The following is a 21,208-nucleotide window of genomic DNA, read 5'->3' as shown; positions in this document are numbered from 1 at the left end:
CCTGGCAGTAACTCCTGAATTATTGTTCTCAACATCCATGGCCGTGTGTTATCTCTTTCTCTCCCTCTCTGCTTTCCCTCACTTGCTCAAATCTCCTGACATGTATGCTACTGTGAGTGACACTTTCTAGGAAAGAATAGAATATTACACTGGACAAAAATGCTTTTCTTCCTGAGGTTAAAGCCCTAAACCCTACACAGACCCTCAAATATACATGAGCCTGGTATTGAATGAGAGAACAACCAAAATAGCAATACATTCCATGGCGCAAAACAAGACATTATAGGAGAGATCAGAACAATGCATCGTTGCAGGTTAGAAATCTTTAATGGCAAATCAGACCTTATTTTGCAACATTTGCTATTAGAGTATAAGGCAAAGAGGTCTCTTGGAAATCTGTCAGGTTCTCAGCACATTCCAAAATTTTGGAGCAACAGAGTCCCTTTGCTCTTCCTGGAAAGAAAACGGTAACATATATTGAAATTATTATTGTGGATAACTAGAATCATAAAACAAAGTTATATAAGGTTCTGGGTTTTTTTTTAAGAACAGCTCTTAGTTTGAGAAATGCAATGACTTGCATTCCATCTTATCCCCTAGAACTGCTTCCCACTATGCAAAAAAGGAACATTTTGGTTCCTAATCTAAGCCACATTCACCACAGAAAATCAATCAGAATTCTGACTAGTAAAATCATCCCATTTAAATAAACACAACAGACATTGCAACTGGAACTGTCAATATGAGCAGCGTTGTTTCGGAATACCTTACTTCAGCAACATCTGCACTATGCAGAAGTGTACTTTGTTAAAGGTCCTGAGAAAACCCCTATTCCCTTCAGAGAGCTACAATTCCCAGTGAATTCCTTATTCCATGGAACTCTGGGAATTTTAGTTCTGTAAGGGGAATAGAGTTTCCTAACAACTCTCAGCTGCAAACAGCAGTCTACACTTCCCAGGATTCCTTTGGAGAAACCACAGTTTAAAGTGGTATGGGTGATGTCATAGTTGCTTGACAGGAAAAAACTTCAAAGTATAGTCTGGATGGAAGCATGATTATGAGACCATATTTGTAACCCTTTCAACTGACAAAAGTGAATCAAGGAATCTGAATATGTGACTATATCCCAGCTCTGGAGAATTCTTGGCATTGTTGTTACCGTTGTTGTTACCTTGCACATCTGAGTTGGTTACCCCAGCCCCTCTGGCAAGCTTCCAACAAAATGCAAAAACACAGTAAGGATATATGTAGGATGGCTTACTTCTCATCCTACCAAAACTTTCCCAGTGTCATCATAAGTAGATACGGAACAGCTTAGAGGTTTTGAATACAGTCATACCTTGGGTTACAGCCTCTTCAGGTTGCCTTTTTTTGGGTTACAGACCGCTGAACCTCAGAAGTACCAGAACGGGTTACTTCCGGGTTTCGGCGGTCGCGCATGCACAGAAGCTCCAAATCACAACTCACGCGTGCACAGACGAGGGTTGCGAATTCTGCGGGTTGCGAACGTGCATCCCACATGGATCACATTCACAACCTGAGCAGCACTGTATATCTTTCTCTTCTATCATGTTATCATCACTTTAGTTATTTTTCTATAAAAAAAATAATTATTATTTCTATACGTACAGGGCATGAATGCAGAAATCACACTGGTTGCTATAGTTCTTTCCATCGGAACCGCAGTGAGGCATATAATTCATTGGGCACATGAGATCATTTGGGCTAAATTTCTTACAATAGTCCTGCAAAAAGAAAGGGATTCTTAATCTGTCACCTGTTAAATAAAACTAAGTTCCACTTTACAAAAGAAGTAGTGATATACCCATCAAACTTTTACATTTGCTCACCAGTTCAACATAACTTCTTTTTTAAAGTGCAATTTGTATTCAATTTTGTGAATTTGCAACAAAGAAACAAAAAATATATATGAAGAAATAGGAAACACAACAGTCATAATTTCATATGCATTATATTATCTCAAATAAATATTTTGGTTTAAATGAAGCATGCGCTTTGTTATTTAAGTATTCAATAAACTTTGCCCAATTCTGTCTAAACATACTAAGTTTATGCCTTCTTTCACTCTTGATACCTTATAAAAAATTCCACAACTGCAAAAATGAAGGTTTTTTTGCTTCCAATTCTGTTAAGAGAGGGATTGATACCTGCCACTCCCAATATCTAGAATAACACAGTCATGCTGCTTACCTGAATCTGAATACATTGACCTCCATACTTCACAGCCACATTCTTGTTGGATTCCCTGGGTAAGAAAGAGAGAAAAGTTGACAAATTCTTTCCTGTAGTTCACATTACTAAAACAAACTATGTTTAGCTCTTCAGAACTGCTACAGACAAAGCTTGACTGAGCTGGCTCTACAATTTGTATCCTTGAGCTCCCTGCTACACAAAGTTATTGGGACTCCTATGATTCCGCTAACCAGAAATAAAATAGACTTGAAATAAAAATAGACTCTGTAGGTACATAAGGAACCAGTTTCACTTTATCTACAGCATGCAGGACTGGTTTCACATCCCTGATCAGTGCTGATGCTTATTGGATTGCATTGTGCCAATCATCATTTATCATTCTCTAGATAACCAATCATTGGACAGTGAGGTTGGTCTCATGTAAGCCACTATGGAAGCTTGGGAAGAAGGTAGGGTGGCAAAGGACCAAATACAATAAGTATAATGAGATATCATTATAAAGAATGATAGTCATTATCCGTTGCCTGGGGGGAAATGTTCAGTATCCACATTACTTACAGGTTTTGACGACAAAGATCACATTTACTGACATAAGTGTTGTCATCTGTTCCGCAGACTGGTTTAGCCATTTTGTTGCAGAGCACGAGTCCTTTCGCATTCATGAATTCACTGCAATCCATCTATAAAATAAACATGCATTTTATTGTACCCAGCAATCTTCCATATAATTACCTCTGACATTCATTTTTCCAGGTTTGTTTTTTTTAAATTCTAAGCATGGAAAAAGAAGCTATTTAGCTGTATTTTCTTCTCTGTATAATGGCGGCTTGTGGTTGTCCCTAGAATCATAGGGGCAGGGGTTTGGGGGGGGCAGGGGAAATCCAGGGCTAGAGCATCCTCAACCTGTCTGGCTTCTTCTTGAAGGCCTCCAGCCTTCTCAGTAATTCATTCATTGTTGCGCAGCCGTTACCATCAAGTAGTTTCTTCCAATTTCCCACTAAAACCTATCTTCCTGTAACTTGAGCACATTCAGTCTAGTGCTGCCCTAGTTCTCTGGGGCAGCAAATTGTAAATGAGGCTTGCTCCCATTATTCCCAGAAGCTAATAGCCATTTATTCTCAGGCCCATTTCAAGGTGCTGGTTTTAACCTATGAAGACTTATATAGCTCAGGGCCCTAATATGGTATACGTTATGGAACACCTTTCCCCATATTAGCCTGCCCATGCCCTGAGGTCAGCATCAAGACGCTTCTCTATGTGCCCCTCTGGCAGTTATCAGGAAGAGGGTGGCAACAGGGGTCAAACTAGGCTTTATTTCTCCCAAGTCAAAGACCCAGTTTGGCAAAAAAAAAAAAAAACCCAACCAAAAAAAACCCATGCACCTTTTGCACACCCACAGGCTGGGAGCCTCAGTGCTGCTCCTCTGGGGGCTTCACCAAGGGCAAAAAAAAAAAAATGGCTCGCTACACAAACACTGTAGCTATGGCTCTGGGTGGCAACAAGGGAGGCTCATGTTGCACAAGTACATTTCCTTTCCTCAACGTGTTTGGAGTGTTGTTTTTCTTTGCAGACGGTTGTGTGTGTGTGTGTGTGTGTCTGTGTCTGTTTCTGTCTTTGGTGGTTAAGGACTGGAGGGGTTGTCTTTATAGTTTGATTACCTTCTACAGTGGCACCTCAGTTTTTGAATGTCTCCAGTGACGAACGTTTTGGTTTTCGAATGCTGAAAACCTGGAAGTAAATGCTTCCGTTTCTGAACGTGCCTCAGAAGTCAAACAGCTTGCACTGAGGTACCATGTATTTTTTTCAATTTTCTCTATTAAATTTGGAGACCGCCCTCGGTTTTTGAACATTTCGAAACTCGAACTGTCTTCAGGAGTGGATAACATTCGAAAAAGAGGTACCACTGTACCAGGAGTTGCTTTTAATTATTTCGTTTTGATATGTATTATATTTTGCAGTTATCTATAGATTATTTTGAGATGAAAAGTGATTCATAAGCTTAAGACATTTCAATTCCCTCCAAATCACACGACAATTTTGCCCATTTGGTTCTGCAGGTTCAATTTCTCACCACAAAACTCTTTATACCTACCTTTGGACATTCTCCAACATGCTTCTTACCAACAAGTTTGTTTTTTTCCCTGAATAAGAGAAGAATTTAGGGAATGTTAGCAATCAATTTTCTGTATTCTGGGCTAATAATACTAATAATAAACATTGGTTGGCACTAATAGACAGGCAAGTCACAGGCAAATGCCCCATTGAGCTAGTTCTGCTATGTACCCTGCTGACAGTCAAAGCGATGAAGTAAAATATATGTGGCATATGGATGGATAAATCCAGTGCTTTCTTCTTCAGTTCCTCATCTTTCCAGTCTTATGCTTAATTCACCCCATTTCCACATCTGTTTGAGTTTTTAAAAAACTAACTAAATAAAAAATCTTATGGAATTCCTTTTTGCGTGCATTTTATCCTAATACATTTTTGTATGCCATGTTGCCCAATGTGCATTTGTATATGTTATTTTTAGCAATATTCATATTTTTATGTACATTATTTTTAATATACAGATTTTTGTACATATGTTTTGAACAATATCTGTCTTTTGGATCACATATTTTTGGGGGATGTACAAATTAGCTGGAAGTACATTAAAATATGAACTGAATTGCAGAGAGTAGAGAGTAAGTTTAATGTCATGTTGTAAGCACACTGGATTTACACAGAGATCACTGAGGACTGAAGCCCAGCTGGTTACCTTGGCCCAGAAATAATCTCTCAGTCTCCGGCTAACCACAGGGGAATAGTGGTAAAATGGGAATAGTCCCATGTAAGACATGTCCCCATCTTGGTAGTGGGGTGGGATGGGAAAGGGACAGATAAAACAAATTGGATGAGACATCATTATAACTAATTGTAGCCACGGTCTGTTGCCCAGCAAAGAATCTTCTGCATCTGCGCTACTTACTGGTTATGGCGACACAGTTCACATTCATTGGCATAAGTGTTGCCATCAGTACCACAGATTGGAAAATAGATCCTTGTGCAGCTTATTGGTCCGTTACCAGTTGCCTGGAGGTGTTGGCTGCAATCCAACTATAAAAAGAAAACAACAGCAAACATTATATGTCTACACAACGGTTTTCCTTTATATAACTTTTCAATGCTTTCATCCTTTAAAGTTTATAATGGATACATAGGAGAAAAGAGGGTACCTTATGAATCTACTTTTCCTATTTACATTCCCCATTATTCACAAGGAAGAAGCATGCAGAAGACTGAACCAAGGAAAAATTGTTGAATAAATTTCTCAAGTGTGGACTTGCCTAGGGCATCATTGTACAAAAGGCACCATATAAAAACTGAAACTTGGAATATATAGAATAGCCAGACAATTCTGTGGTGGAATCTAGACACATGTTTAAAAAAACGCAGTGAAAATGCTTTTTTAAAAAATGTTTTGAAAAATATATTGAATTTGCCATAACTCACCATCTAGTATCACATTTGCATAATGCACCTTACAACACACTTAAAACGTTTTGTTGGCAGCTGTATAGCCGAGTCCTGTGTGTAAATAAAATGTCTTCCCTGTTCCAAAAGCAGTGTGAATGGGGGAGAGCAATGGATTGGTCTTGCTAGTGCATTTGAAGGACCTGGACCTTCCTCCTGTCCTTCCCCAACTCCGGCAATCACAAAAATGAAGCATTATTCAAAGAGAAGGTCTCACATCCCACTGAAATGAGTGGTCATATCGCTGCTAATAACTGTGCTCTTCCACAGCTCTCCTTCACTATAATTGCACTGGAGAACTGCTGTGTGTGTGTGTTTATGTGTCTGCTTTGTTGTTGACAAGGAGCAGTGAGAACACCATCATTTCCCACTTACACTTGAGGAACACAATTCAAATTCTTCTCCATCTGCCAACTTGCAATTACAGTTTTATCTGTATTACACAACCAACTGCAGAAGCTGTAAGGATAATACGGCATTACTCACCGTGTTTGCCTGAATGTCTTCGTCCCCGAAGACTCCTGAAAGGAGACCAAAAACACATGGATGCCATATGTGAGCTCTCAAAAATTCAGAAGGAAATCTCTAAAGAGATTAAGAGCTGCACAATGGCTTCAAAAGATTATAAACAGATGGGAGAATGATCAGCAGTTGGTATACTGAGCACCAGCCATTTCATATGATTATAAATGTGTGCCTCTAATCAGGTCTATAATATTTTTCCTGTTCCGGGGATGGGTAGATTTGTCCATGTTGCTTCTATTAAGAAGTGTGAATTAAGTAGGCGCACTTCAAAATGCAAACCAAACCAAACCTCTCTTCCATCCTTACTTATGGCCATAGCTAGGGGATCACAGGACAGGGTCCCAGCACTTTTTATGGATTTGTAAGTAAGGGAATTTCAGTGGGACAGCTTAGCTTTCTTCTACCCTTTCATGGCAGGCTGCACCTGCCAAAATTCCCTCTTAATCTACATATTTTCTTCCATATCTGGCCAGTCATCTGAGCAATATAGAAGACTTTTTCAGAATGTCAGCAGTAATACTCTCTCTGTGTGTGCCTCTCTCTCTCTCTCTCTCTCTCTCTCTCACTCTCACTCTTTCTGCGTGACTCACCTGTGAAGCACCAAAGTGCCAGAGCAACAACCACAAATGCACCCATTCTTCACTGAGCACTGAATGCACCAATGTTCAGATGAGAAGATTGTCTTGTAGAGCAACTTTACCAGCAGGATATCAGATGGACACGTGCAAGCACCTCTATATATATGCACAGGAGTTTACTTTAGATTTCTTCATTGTGAAAGACTTGGCACTTTAAGGACAGTTTCATAACATAAGGAGTTGACATTCTGGGGGGATTCTTTCCACACCCAAAGGATCAGGACAGGATGAAGGCAGAAGGTAGAATGGTCTTCTCACATAATTTACTGTTCATATTTGCTTTTCCTGCCACCAAGATAAGATGTACAGTTCCTTTATTTACTTTATCTTTTAAGAGAAAAGCAACTGGAGAGGGGCATTTGTTCTGAAGCCATTCATAAGTCTTTTCCCAATGAAATGAAATCTTCTGGGAGCAGGGAGAATTCACTGTTAGAAAAATGGTTTCTGAGGTAAATTTTTCTCTTTATCAGTGCAATGAGCACAACAGTGATAAGAACATATTGTCTAATCCTATTACAATCTTAGTTGCCAGGGCTGCTGATGTCTCCTCTCCTGCCCAAAGTTCAGCAAAGTATTACAGCTGACTAGGGGTTTTTATAAGGAGAAAGAAGAAAATTGTAATTGATGGTTAAAAGAACCAGGCTTTTGGTAAGAACTCATTGCTCAGTTGTTGAAGGAATCCAGATATGAATGTGTATCCAAGGGTTGTATTCACACAAGGATTTCCATGTGATCTATGGAACTTTCTCTCACCTTCCTCTTCCTCTGTGCCCCTCCAAAATCATCACTGGAAGGTGGGTTGAAACACAGAAAAAAGATTTTTGGATTTGGAGGGAATGGGAAAGGAGAGGAAATCCCGCAAACAGAAGCACTTGAGCTAATGGGACCACTTTGTTGGATACAACTCAGTCTCAATTATGGGCCATAGCTCCCTCATAGCAGAGGACTTGTTTTGAATGCCAGAGGTCCCCATTTCAATTCATGACATCTCCAGGTAGGAAAAGACTCTAGATTTAAACACACAAGAGGCAATGCCACACAAAGAGCACAGTACTGAGCTAGATGGACCAGCAGTCTGACTGGATAAGGGAGCTTCCTAGCAAACGCAAGTAAGTGCTGCTTTTGTGAGGGAAAGACATTTTTCAAGCACTCAAAATGCATAGTAACACAGGAGGCTGCCTTACATTCAGGGCCGGCCCACCCATGAGGTGAGCTGAGGTAGCTGCCTTGGGTGCAGGAAGCCTAAACAGTGGTGCTGCTAGTGGTGAAATGATGGCAATATGTCACAGATATCTCATGAGATTTCATGGAGTGCATTGTGAGATGTCCACAGCAGTTTTGGGACCACAGTAAGGGAGGCTTTGGTGAAGATGGCACTGTGGCGGCAGGGCAGGGTGACACCTTCCCACTTTGCCTCAGGTAGCAAAACCAGTCCACAGAGGGTCCATATCCTGTCAACTTTCTCCTCCTTAGGCTCAGTGTCGCCCTTTTAGAATTCAGCAGGAAGGATCAGTGGACCAGACTTTGTTGGCTTTGGCTGTCATTGGCTCTTCCTCTGCCTACTGCTGGTCTTCCTGTTTTCCGCCAAACACATTTGCCCCTTCTCCTCTGCAAAGCTACACCACTGCAGCAAAACTAACCCTTGCTCTTTCACATGTGGCTATCCTGAAACGGCAAAGAGGCATGTGGTTTCACTCATTGTTCTCTGGGTCTACCTACCATTTCATCAATAGGACTACTTCAGTGAGTAGGAGCACCTGCCAGAGGCCTGATATAAAAAATACAATGAACCCACCATAGTGACCAAAGCTAGTTTTCTCATGCGAAGGAGTAGGAGAAAGGATAAGGAAGTGTTGGAACTGCGGAAGTGAGTGGCGGCTGGAAAGAAGGTGTCTGACAATAGTGGTTTGTTTGAGAATATGTGGGAGAAAGGATTTGATATTTATGCTGATTGATTCTGGAAGCTGTTGTGTTTTCTTTCAACAAAAAAGTAATGTAGCTCTAAGGATGCAGAGGCAGCCCAACCTGAAATACAAGGGAATTACACAGCATATACACTGATGGAAAAATGGAGAGGAAACATATCTGAACTAACCTGTCAGAGTGCCAATTCTCCGGTGCCAAACAAAACAATATGATGCAAAGAAGCTTACAAATGTCACATTTGTTACTTTTGAATTCCCCTTGCAGTCTAAATGTCAAGGAGGGAATAATTCAACAGTGTCATTTACTTTTTCTGCAGGAATATTGTCGTGGGTATCCCAAAGGAGCATGCACCAAGGAGTTTAATCCCCACTGTGGCTCTGATGGCATCACCTATGACAACAAGTGTCTTTTCTGCAATGCATATATGTGAGTATACATTTCACTTATAAAGTACAAATTGAAAAGGGTGAGCACAGCTACTTTGTAGGCAGCTTCAAATTAGTAAAATATTTGAAGGAAATGCTACAATGAATCCGTCTTCCATTTTCACAAATATTAACGGTAGCCATATTGGCCCATAAGAAAAATAAATAAATCCCTGGTGGGGCAATAATAGTACAGTTATTGCAAAGGTAATAATGACCTAATACAGGTGTTGCCCTAATGTGAATTTTGGAATTGCTAAGTTTCAAATCAACTTAAAAAATAAATAAATCTGACATAAAATGACATTTTAAAAAGGAGAATATTTTACAAAGTCGTGCTGCAGCAAAGATATACAGCAATAATTAACTTGCCTTATTCACCTATCATGGTGCCGGGTGGGGGTGGAATTTCAGGTTAGTTCACATTTAAATGCAAAATTACCTAATTCACACTTCACAAACTAATACACAAACAAAGCTATCCTTCAAATTTCTCATATTTAACTTTTGTGATGCAGTTTTGCAGCTTAAAAAAACTGTGCAAAAATGTTTATATTAGAAAAACAATACAATCAAAGTTGGGGGGGGAGTCTGCAAAAAAAGGTTGGCATTTTTATATGAAAATGACAGATTGATTAAGTAATATGAGGCACTAGATTTAAGACTGCAGAAATAAGAAAATAAGAGAAACCCAAACTGACATATTGATCCATCTCTACTCATCTTTGTATTATTTCTGTTTACGGAATAATGATGAAGCATGCATCTTTTGAATTATCTCACTGAGTTCCTGGTTTTGTTTTTCCTTCATCAGCGCAAGTGGAACAGTACTGAGACTAAGACACCTTGGGGAATGTGCTAAAGACTAAGGAACATCTATTGAGGGAAATGTCCCTTTCTCTTCATACCTCACTCATACCATGACCACAAAGAAATATATTCTTCCTTCTGCTTATACTTTGCATTGCCAGCTAGGGAATATCTGGCAAGATCTTTATTTGATTAATCAATAAATAAGCTAAGCAGCATTATCAGTCTTGTATTGTTCCCTTGGGACAAACATCTCTCAGTATATTTATTTATGTTCTGCTTGTTTAACCTATCATCTAATTTTTTAAAAAATAGCCCCCCACTTTTCAGCACCACACAGAAAGGTAATATATTTATGGAATTTGGGGGACAACATAATATTTGGAAGTTTGTTAATAATTACACACCAAGAGAAAGAGTAAAGCTAAACACTCAGCAGAATTTACTCAAGATAAATTTACTTCAGACTGTTAGATTGCCTGTCAATATGATTTGCACTCATGCATACACACACACAACATCCCTGCTTGTAGAAAGGCAGCTTATTAGGGAAACATCTAAGGTAGACCCCTTCTAGTATGCACTGACCACGGATTCATTAGGGCAAATGGAGCCAACTTCAGCCTCCTTCCCCTTGACTGGCTTCTTACTTACAACCACCCAGCAGATGTGCTTGGCTCCAAATCCATCAATTGTTGGTTTCCCTGTTTTCTGCTCTACCAGTCCCAATGGGCACCAGTTCCTACTGCTGGCCTGCTACCTATGAGCAGGAAGCATTCTTCATGGGAAGACACTGATGATGGTAGGCTTTCCCCTTTGAATGGGGGTTGGACCCAATCACATATAAAGTTGGGACAGTATAGTGTGTTTGTGTCTAATTTTAAGAGACCACACAGATAGAACCCATTCACACACACACACATATTTGTTTAGCACACACAATATCCCCCCTCATGTTACTATTGGATTAGGAAACCTTCAGATTTTGATGTAGGTATTTTAAAACTATCCACATCAGCACAGCCCCAGGAGATTGCTATCAACATGGCAGATGTACCCAGCTTGTTAGCCAACAGACTTAGGGGAAAGGCTGGCTTATAAAGCAAAGTTCCCACTCTCTTCTGGTTGGTGGTTAACCCACCAGGTGGACCTCCCCTCTCCCCCTCTCCCTCCCTTCAAGAGCTGCAAGCACTCCTGAGTCGTCTTGGAACTGGGAGGGGTGAGATAAAATGTGTCCCCCTGAGCTACCTGCAGGAACAACATTTTTGGAACACTTTCCATGTGCACCAGGGGGACTATCCAACTTTTATTGCTAAATTTACTGCCTATCATTGTGTAGCCAAAATGGCAACACACATACACAAGGAGCCAGTTTCACTTTATCCACAGCATGTAGGCCTGATTCACATTCCTGATTAGCATTGGTGGTTATTGGATTGCATTGCGCCAATCATCATTTATCATTCTCTTGATAACCAATCATTGGATTGTGAGAATACAATGGGATTGGTCCCATGGAAGCCACTGTGTAAGCTTGGAAAGAAGGTGGGAGTGGAAAAGGGGCAAATATAAAAAATATAATGAGATTTCATTATAAAGAATCATAGTCATTATCCGTTGCCTGGGGGGAGATGTTCAGTATCCACTTACAGGTTTTGACGACAAATATCACATTTACTGACATAAGTGTTGTCATCTGTTCCGCAGACTGGTTTAGCGATTTTGGGCATGAGTCCTTTCGCTTGCCTGAATTCACTGCAATCCATCTATAAAAGAAACATGTACCATTTTATTGTACCCAGCAGTCCTCTATATAATGTCCTTTGCACATTCATGTTTCCAGTTTGTTTGTTTTTTAAGAAGAGTGAACTTTCAATCTACCATTTCCTTTTACATGCCTTTTTATTTCACAGGATGAGGAAGGAACATATGAATCACTAGACCAAATAACATTGATAGGACAAAATTATCCAGTGTGGCTTTTTTTTACTGAGAAGCACAGGCATCCTGATTTCTTGACATTAGTATATTTTCTGACAATCTAATTCAAGCCTGTTTTTATTTATTACTTGCGTATATTATAAAAAAAGTAAAGTGTACCAGGAATAAAACTTACACTTTGGGACTTTGCTGTTGTTTACATATTGTTTCCCAATGCTGCACATGGGGAAATGTCTATCACATTCTTCATATGTGCAAAGCAAACATTTTGCACCCCACACAGATTGGGTTGGTGTGGGATGTAGTTCTGTGCGCTTACACAGAGAGCTCTTAATGCCCACCCCCAAATTCTCTCTTTATGTAGTAATGGCAACCTCCAGCACATTCGTACCCCTAATGTCCATGTTTGATGTATCGACAAGTTGAGTTTTCAAACTTCTACAATGTGGAAGGCATAAATGTTTGATCATAATGAATCACACTATTATCCACCATCAGTAATGCATTTGATTTGGATAGCTATTTAGCTGTATTTTCTTCAGTGTATTAAGGAGGCTTGTGGCTGTCCTTAGAATCATAGGGGGTTTTTTTGGGGGGGGGGAATCCAGGACTAAGGCATCCTTAACAGATGACTGTCTAGCTTCTTCTTTAAGTCCTCCAGTCTACCATCCTTCTCTGTAATTCATTCATTGTTGAACTGCTATGACCACCAAGTAGTTTCCCACTAAAACCTATCCTCCTGTAACTTGAGCACATTCAGTCGAGTTTTGCCCTAGTTCTCTGGGGCAGCAAAGAACAATATTTACCCTCTTCTATGCCACAGTCCTTCAAGGATCTGGAGTGCTATCACATCCCTCATCATCTCCAAGCTAAACCTATCCAGCATTCTTTCCATTTGTCCTTCTAGGACCTGTTTTCCATAGTGCTGATGTTATTAATTGCCACCCTCTGAACCTGTACCAATTGAGCTACATTATTCTTAAAATGCAGGCACAGTATTCCAGATGATGTCTATGTGGAACTGACAAAGCTAACAGCGAAAATAACGGATCAAAATGATGGACAATTTATGGTAAAGTTACCACATTTCCTTCACCCCAGGAGTTTAGAGTGTTATTTTTCTTCTTCTTTGCAGACATGTTTATGTGTGTGTGTGTGTGTGTGTGTGTGTGTGTGTGTGTTTCTGTCTTTGGTGGTTAAGGAATGGAGGGGTTGTCTTTATGGTCTGATTACCTTGTACACCGGTACCTCAGTTTTGAAGCGTCTCCGGTGACGAATGTTTTGGTTTTCAAATGCTGAAAACCTGGAAGTAAATGCTTCTGTTTCTGAACTTGCCTCAGAAGTTGAACGGCTTGCACTGTGCACTGAGGTACCACTGTATTTTTCTCAATTTTCTCTGTTAAATTTGCAGACCGCCCTCGGTTTCCGAACATTTCGAAACTCAAACTGTCTTCAGGAGTGGATAACATTTGAAAAATGAGGTACCACTGTACCAGGAGTTGCTTTTAATTATTTTGTTTTGAGAGATATATTGTATATTGCAGTTATCTATAGATTACTTTGAGATGAAAAGCAATTAATAAGTTTAAGACATTTCAATTCCCTCCAAATCACACGACAATTTTGCCCATTTGGTTCTGCAGGTTCAATTTCTCACCACAAAACTCTTTATACCTACCTTTGCACATTCTCCAACATCCTTCTTACCAACAAGCTTGTTTTCTTCGCTGCGTAAGAGAAGAATTTAGTATTATTAGTACAATTTCCTGTATTCTGGACTAATAATACTAATAATAAACATTGGTCGGAACTAATAGACCTTGCAAGTCACAGGCAAATGCCCATTGAACTGTCAGGAGGAGCATCCTACTCGCATGTAGGACTCTGGCAGAGACACATTGCTCTCTCCCTCCTGGCGGTCGTTCGGGAGACTCAAAATCTTTCTCCAGCCCGGACATCACAGGGAGTGATGCCAAGAAGCATCAGCACACTTCAGGAACTGCAGGGTGTTGGCAGTTCGCGTACAGACTCAGCAGCACAACAGTTTGGCTAAACTGCATTTATCCCCATCACTTCCCAATATATGGAATGAAAACACTGTCATGTGATAAAAAACAATCCCATGACTGCAAGCATGGGACAAGAACTAGTTCCGCTATGTACCCTGCTGAGAGTCAGAGCCTTGGAGTAAAAAATATGTGCTATAGTAATGGATAAATCCAGTGCATTCTCTCTCTTTTTTTAAGAAAGAAAGTGCTGGTACTCACCACAAAATTGTAACATTTGGGTACTGCATACCCTTGAGTACCCCCAGAAAAAAGCCACTGGCTAAATCTGTCCATTTCAGTTCCACATATTTCCAGTCTTAAGCTTAATTCACCCCATTTCCATATCTGTTTGTGTTTTTAAGAAACTAAATAAATAAAAGATCTTGTGGAATTCCTTTTTGTGTGCATTTTATCCTAATACATTTTTGTATGCCATGCTGCCTAATGTGCATCTGTATATATTCTTTTCAGCAATATACATACTTTTATGTACATTATTTTTAATATACAGATTTTTGTACATATGTTTTGAACAATATCTGTCTTTTGGATCACATATTTTTGGGGGATGTACAAATTAGCTGGAAGTACATTAAAATATGAACTGAATTGCAGAGAGTAGAGAGTAAGTTTAATGTCATGTTGTAAGCACACTGGATTTACACAGAGATCACTGAGGACTGAAGCCCAGCTGGTTGCCTTGGCCCAGAAATAATCTCTCAGTCTCCGGCTAACCACAGGGGAATGGTGGTGAAATGGGAATGGTCCCATGTAAGACATGCCCCCATCTTGGAAGTGGGGTTGGATGGGAAAGGGAGAGATAAAACAAATTGGATGAGACATCATTACAACTAATGGTAGCCACGGTCTGTTGCCCAGCAAAGAATCTTCTGCATCTGCGCTACTTACCGGTTATGGCGACACAGTTCACATTCATTGGCATAAGTGTTGCCATCTGTACCACAGACTGGAAAATAAATCCTTGTGCAGATTATTAGTCTGTTACCAGTTGCCCGGAGGTGTTGGCTGCAATCCAACTATAAAAAGAAAACAAACAACATTATATGTCCACACAACAGTTGTCCTTTATATAACTTTTCAATGCTTTCATCCTTTAAAGTTTATAACTGATACACAGGAGAAAAGAGGGTACCTTATGAATCTACCTTTCCTTTTTACATTCCGCATTATTCACAAGGAAAAAGCATGTAAAAGACTGAACCAAGGAAAAATTGTTGAATAAATTTCTCAAGTGTGGACTTGCCTAGGGCATCATTGTACAAAAGGCACCATATAAAAACTGAAACTTGGAATATATAGAATAGCCAGACAATTCTGTGGTGGAATCTAGACAAAAATTTTTTTTAAAAAAAATTGAAAAATGTATTGAATTTGCCATAGCTCACCATCACCATCTAGTTGCATAAGGTACTTTACAACACACTTAAAACGTTTTGTTTGCAGCTGTATAGCTGAGTACTGTGTGCAAATAAAAGCACAGGCTTCCCGATTACCTGATGATTTGTTTTGTAGATTTAATGCTATTTGCAAGGTGTGGGGTTGTCTGTAGTGGTCAGCCACAAGGCAGGGTCAGCTGTACAAAACTTTCATCAGCTTTTCTGCAATTGGGCGTGGCCACCTGGATGACCAGTTCCACTCTTGAATGTCTTTCCTGTTCCCAAAGCAGTGTGAATGGTGAGCCAGAGCTGCAGAATTGTCCTCCTGACACCACTATCACTGTAGTCCCTGGATGTGTAGGGGGAGGGGAATGGGCCTGGGGCAAGGTGGAGGTCCTTGCCCTGGGGAGAGCAATGGACCTGGATCTTCCTCCTGCCCTTCCTCAACCTCAGCAATCACAAAAACGAAGCAAAATTCAAAGAGAAGGTCTCACATCCCACTGAAATGAGTAGTCATATCACTGCTAATAACAGTGCTCTTCCACAGCTCTCCTTCACTACTGTATTTCCCACTTACACTTGAGGAACACAATTCAAATTCTTCTCCACCTGCCAACTTGCATTTACAACCTTATCTATATTACACTACCAACTGCAGAAAGCTGCAATACGGCGTTACTCACCGTGTTCTCCCAAATGTATTCATCCCCGAAGGTGCCTGAAAGGAGACCAAAAACCCATGGATGCCATATCTGATCTCTCAAAAATTCAGAAAAAATTCTCTAAAGAGATTAAGAGCTGCACAACGGCTTCTCCTTTTTAAAAACTAAGAATGTGTTGTAGAAGAACAAGTTAATTATAAGACTTACTAGAACTATTTCAGATTACTCAGTTACTCAGTTGTATTAAACCTTTGCTGTATGAGACATTTTTACCGCTACTATATATATCCAATTAATGCTTTAATGGGCCTAATAACAACTTTTTCAAAAGATTATAAAGAGATGGGAGTATGATCAGCAGTTGGTTTGCTGAGCACTAACCATTTCATATGATTATAAATGTGTGCCTCTAATGAGGTCTATAATATTTTTCCTGTTCTAGGGATGGGTGGATTTGTCCATGTTGCTTTCTCAGTGTGCCATTTCCCCAATCTTATGTTCGATTTGTGTTTCAGCTTGCCTTTTAAAAGTCCACCACATTTGAGTGTTAATCTGTCCTAAAATACACACTTTTACAAGCAATTTCCCCCAGCATGTTGCATTTTTGTAAGTTATTTTCAGTAATATTTGTATTATCCTGCACACTCTCTCCCAGTAGAAATATTCTTGTACATATTTCTATACACAATTTGAAGGATAGCCATGTTTCAGTTCAACTATCAAGAAGTGTGAATTAAGTAGGTGCACATCAAAATGCAAACCAAACCAAACTCTCTTCCATCCTTACTTATGGCCATACCTAGGGGATCACAGAACAGGGTCCCAGTACTTTTTATGAATTTGTAGAAAATCCATAGCCATAGCTCCCTCATAGCAGAGGACTTGTTTTGAATGCCAGAGGTCCCCAGTTCAATTCATGACATCTCCAGGTAGGAAAAGACTCTAGATTTAAACACACAAGAGGCATTGCTACACAAAGAGCACAGTACTGAGCTAGATAAGCAGCCTGACTGGATAAGGGAGCTTCCTAGCAAATGCAAGTAAGTGCTGCTTTTGTGAGGGAAAGACATTTTTCAAGCACTCAAAATGCATAGTAACACAGGAAGCTGCCTTACGCTCAGGGCCGGCCCACCCATGAGGCGAGCTGAGGTAGCTGCCTTGAGTGCAGGAAGCCTAAACAGTGGTGCTGCTAGTGGTGAAATGATGGCAATATGTCACAGATATCTCATGAGATCTCATGGAGCACATTGTGAGATGTCCACAGCAGTTTTGGGACCAGAGTAAGGGAGGCTTTGGCTGCCATTGGCTCTTCCTCTGCCTACTGCTGGTCTTCCGCCAAACACCTTTGCCTCTTCTCTGCAAAGCTACACCACTGCAGCAAAACTAACCCTTGCTCTTTCACACATGGCTATCCTGAAAAAGCAAACATGCAGTTCAGGCATGTGGTTTCACTCATTGTTCTCTGGGTCTACCTGCCATTTCATCATAGGGTCTACCTGCCATTTCATCATAGGACTACTTCAGTGAGTAGAAGCACCTGCCAGAGGCCTGATAAAAAAAAAATACACTGAATTTGATATTTATGCTGATTGATTCTGGAAGCTGTTATGTTTTCTTTCACCAAAAAAAAAAAAATACAGTAACTCTAAGGATACAGAAGCAGCCCAACCTGAAATACAAGGGAATTACACAGCTTATACACTGATGGAAAAATTGAGAGGAAGCATATCTGAACTAACCTGTCAGAGTGCCAATTCTCCAGTGCCAAACAAAACGGTTCATTTCTGAACTCTATAAATAAAATAAGATTATTTATTTGTCATATCATAGTTAAACCTTTGTTCTTCCAAGAATCACATTGGAATGAAGGTACATTGCACAAAGCTTTATTTACAAGTATAAGGAAGAGTATAGATCACTTTTTTCCTTTCTTTTATGGTGAGGAGAAATGAATGAAAAAATCATTCCTACCTACTTATTACATAGGAAGAAATTTAATTTCTCATTGCCTGAATCAGAAGGTACAGGGATCAGAAGATATGGAACTGGATGTGAATTATTGAATATACAATAAGTAAATAATGATGGACTATTGTTGTAACACATGACTGCAGTGGAGAGGCTCTTGTGTGAACAAAGGCGAAAGGATTTATTCAACCCTTTTCTTTTACAAAGTCTTAAAAATTGATTTTTATTCCTTAAATCGTGTCATTCTTTGGAACTGAATTTTTAGAAGATGCTGTTTTTCAGCATCCAACTGTCATTTGCCAATGCATTGTAAAAGGCTGAAAAGTCACATGGATGGGTTGATAGGAAATGATATTTTCAAAATATCAAGCTACTGTGCATTCTGAGGAACTTGAAGTGAATATTAATCGGTTTCTGGATTAACACGTATACTGCATAGGTATTTGGGGGGTGAGTGGGTGCTGCTGGGTATCTTCCTTATGCTTGTCTCCTTTAATACTATAATGAAGAAGGAGAAGAGTTAGTCTGAATGTTCTTTCAAAGATTCCCACTTCTCAACCCTGTGAATGCATAGTTTGGTCAGATGTTCACACAAACATGATCCGGTATGACATTATGGTTCTCAGCTCAGCTGCTGCCTTTGTGAATGGGTGTGCAAGACAGAAAGATTGTATCCTTTTGCCCCCCCCCCCTTGGCCAGGTGGGAGCAGGGCAAGCTATGCCTGAGCTTTTTTTGGAGTCAAGCTGACAGGAAGAGGAGGCTGAGGGCATCTTCTGGTGCTGGGGGTTCTCCTAAAAAATTCCCTACAAGTGGAGAGCAGTGATTTTGGGAAACCTTTAGAGTTAACCTGTATCTTCTTTACCTATACTCACTTTGCCAACACAATCTGCCAGCCCTGCATGGAAGCCCACCAGTGGCTCATTAAAATCCCTAGTTTAGCTGCTTGGCTGGGACTCCAGAAACAAGCAGCCTGTGAAGCCCAAACCCACACAGTTAACAGGTAGTGTTCAGCTTGGTCAGGATCCCATGTATAAGCCTGTGCCCGTTGCTCTGTCCCAGCTTCTGCCAACCTAGCAGTTTGAAAGCATGCCAGGTCAAGTAGATAAATATGTACTGTTGCGGCGGGAAAGTAAACAGCATTTCTGTGTGCTCTGGCTTCCGTCATGGTATTCCGTTGTGCCAGAAGCAGTCAGTGGCGTAGTGTGGGGGGTGCAGGGGGGGCCGGCCGCAACATCTGGGGGTTAGGGTTAGGGGGCGCAAATCCATGGGTTAGGGGGCGCAAATCCACGGGTTAGGGGGTGCAAATTACTTGCCTTGCCCCGGGTGCTGACAACCCACGCTACGCCACTGGAAGCAGTTTAGTCATGCTGGCCACATGACCTGGAAAGCTGTCTGCGGACAAATGCCAGCTCCCTCAACCTGAAGCAAAATGAGCTCCACACACCATAGTCACCTTTGACTGGACTTAACTGTCTGGGAGTCCTTTACCTTTTTACCTTTACCTTTTTATAAGTCTGTGCCACACTCACTAAGGCCTAAAATGTTTCACATTGCCTGCATGTGTTGAAAAGGCTAGAACTGGGAGGTCCAGTATGTAACAGAAAAGATGAATCCTATGATGGGATCACTATGATCACCATGGGAAAAATTGGATTATATGGTACGTTTGGGGGTGAGAAGAGTCTGAGCCTGTAGCCTATCCAATGATTTCCTCCCCTCATTTTCAGGGGCTTTCAGATGTCCTAGTTGAATAAATTACACGAGTCCTTTCCTTAATTCATGTTGTTGACTTGATGGGGTTGCAAATCACCTTTCTTCATGAAGCTCAATATAATCAACTTCTTATTAATCATAAGGACGGGATCATCTTGGGTAATCACTTCTGAACTCAGTGGTGGACTTTGGTCTTTAAAATTTCAGGCCAAAAATTGGCACCCCCACCCCCACCTCTCGCCTTCCATTCTGCTCAGTTCAGTACAATATAGTTGTGAACCTCTGCAGCTCCCTCTAGTGTCAGCATCCAGTGCAGTGGAACCACCTACACTGTCCAAAACCCGCCTCTAAATTAGGATGAAAAATCACGGACAACGGGAAATGGATTCAGAAGATATGGAGCTGGATGTGGATTAATGAATATACAATACGTAAATAACTATGGAATATTGTTTTAACATATGACCACAGCGGAGAGGCTCTTGTGTGAACAAGGACAAAAGGAATTATTTTTCAACATGGCGGAATCGTCGATGACATTTATTGAAATTAATAATTGGAGAACCCCTTTTGAACTTTTTATGTGGAAGAGAAAATGAATGAATTTGAGATGTCTGGGTCTGAAGATGGAGAAAATGTAACTTGGCAGAAGGAGGAGCAGCTGGATGTCACACTGGAGTAAATACTTTGAATGTTCTCTTTAAATGTAACTAACAGAGAATCGGATGTCGTTTTTTTACTTCTCTTTCTTTTTTTCATTCTTTTTTCCTTCCTTCTTTCACTCTTTTATTTTTAACTTTCTTTCTTCTCTCTCTCCCCCCCCCATTTCCCCTTAATTCTTTTTATTTGATGTTCTCTACTCTAAGTCACTATTGGAATTATACACACATGAAGGTGATGGATGATTGGTGAAGGCAGGGAAGGGTAGAGTTTTACTGTTCAGTCTACCAATGCTTGCAATCCCATTGAAATAACCGATATTTCAAATATTGTATTAACAATGTGAAATCCCATTGATTTCTCTCTTTTTTCCAGTTGATTAACAAGAGAGGTTTTTTTGCACCATTGAGCGGGTTAGAAATAAAACTTCTGATATACTGAAAGATGCTTATCTGAGAAGAAACAAAGAACCAGAGAGAACACCACAAATACACCTACGTATTATCTACATGGCAAAGGTAGTTATTCAACTGTAAATACAGCTCCAGACAGGCAAGCAGTTCCAGTAGGGCTGTTGGGTATTTACAGTGGTACCTTGGGTTAAGTACTTAATTCCTTCTGGAGGTCTGTTCTTAACCTGAAACTGTTCTTAACCTGAGGTACCACTTTAGCTAATGGGACCTCCCGCTGCTGCCGCATGATTTCTGTTCTCATCCTGAAGCAAAGTTCTTAGCCCGAGGTACTATTTCTGGGTTAGCGGAGTCTGT

At 40.4% G+C, this 21,208-nt stretch overlaps 1 protein-coding gene and 1 long non-coding RNA gene across 2 annotated transcripts; both read right to left on the bottom strand.

Moving 5' to 3' along the window:
• Nucleotides 1–308: 308 nt before the first annotated feature.
• LOC309364233 (double-headed protease inhibitor, submandibular gland-like) lies at nucleotides 309–6,970 on the bottom strand. Its single transcript, XM_081901153.1, has 8 exons — nucleotides 6,843–6,970; nucleotides 6,214–6,248; nucleotides 5,183–5,310; nucleotides 4,307–4,355; nucleotides 2,773–2,894; nucleotides 2,212–2,266; nucleotides 1,630–1,745; nucleotides 309–453 (listed from the first exon to the last, which is right to left on the bottom strand). Exons 1-8 carry the CDS (start codon nucleotides 6,886–6,888, stop codon nucleotides 408–410), a joined length of 597 nt encoding a protein of 198 aa, XP_081757279.1. The 5' UTR covers nucleotides 6,889–6,970; the 3' UTR covers nucleotides 309–407.
• A 4,639-nt stretch (nucleotides 6,971–11,609) lies between these two features.
• LOC309365548 lies at nucleotides 11,610–15,073 on the bottom strand. Its single transcript, XR_014166231.1, has 3 exons — nucleotides 14,950–15,073; nucleotides 13,671–13,719; nucleotides 11,610–11,817 (listed from the first exon to the last, which is right to left on the bottom strand). It is a non-coding gene; the product is annotated as an uncharacterized lncRNA (long non-coding RNA).
• Nucleotides 15,074–21,208: the final 6,135 nt, after the last annotated feature.

The sequence above is a fragment of the Podarcis melisellensis genome (genome assembly GCF_964234715.1).
Source record: "Podarcis melisellensis genome assembly, chromosome: 2".
Classification (NCBI taxonomy): Eukaryota; Metazoa; Chordata; class Lepidosauria; order Squamata; family Lacertidae; genus Podarcis; species Podarcis melisellensis.
Note: the sequence above shows the minus strand (reverse complement) of the source record. Positions and strands in the feature narration are given on the sequence as shown.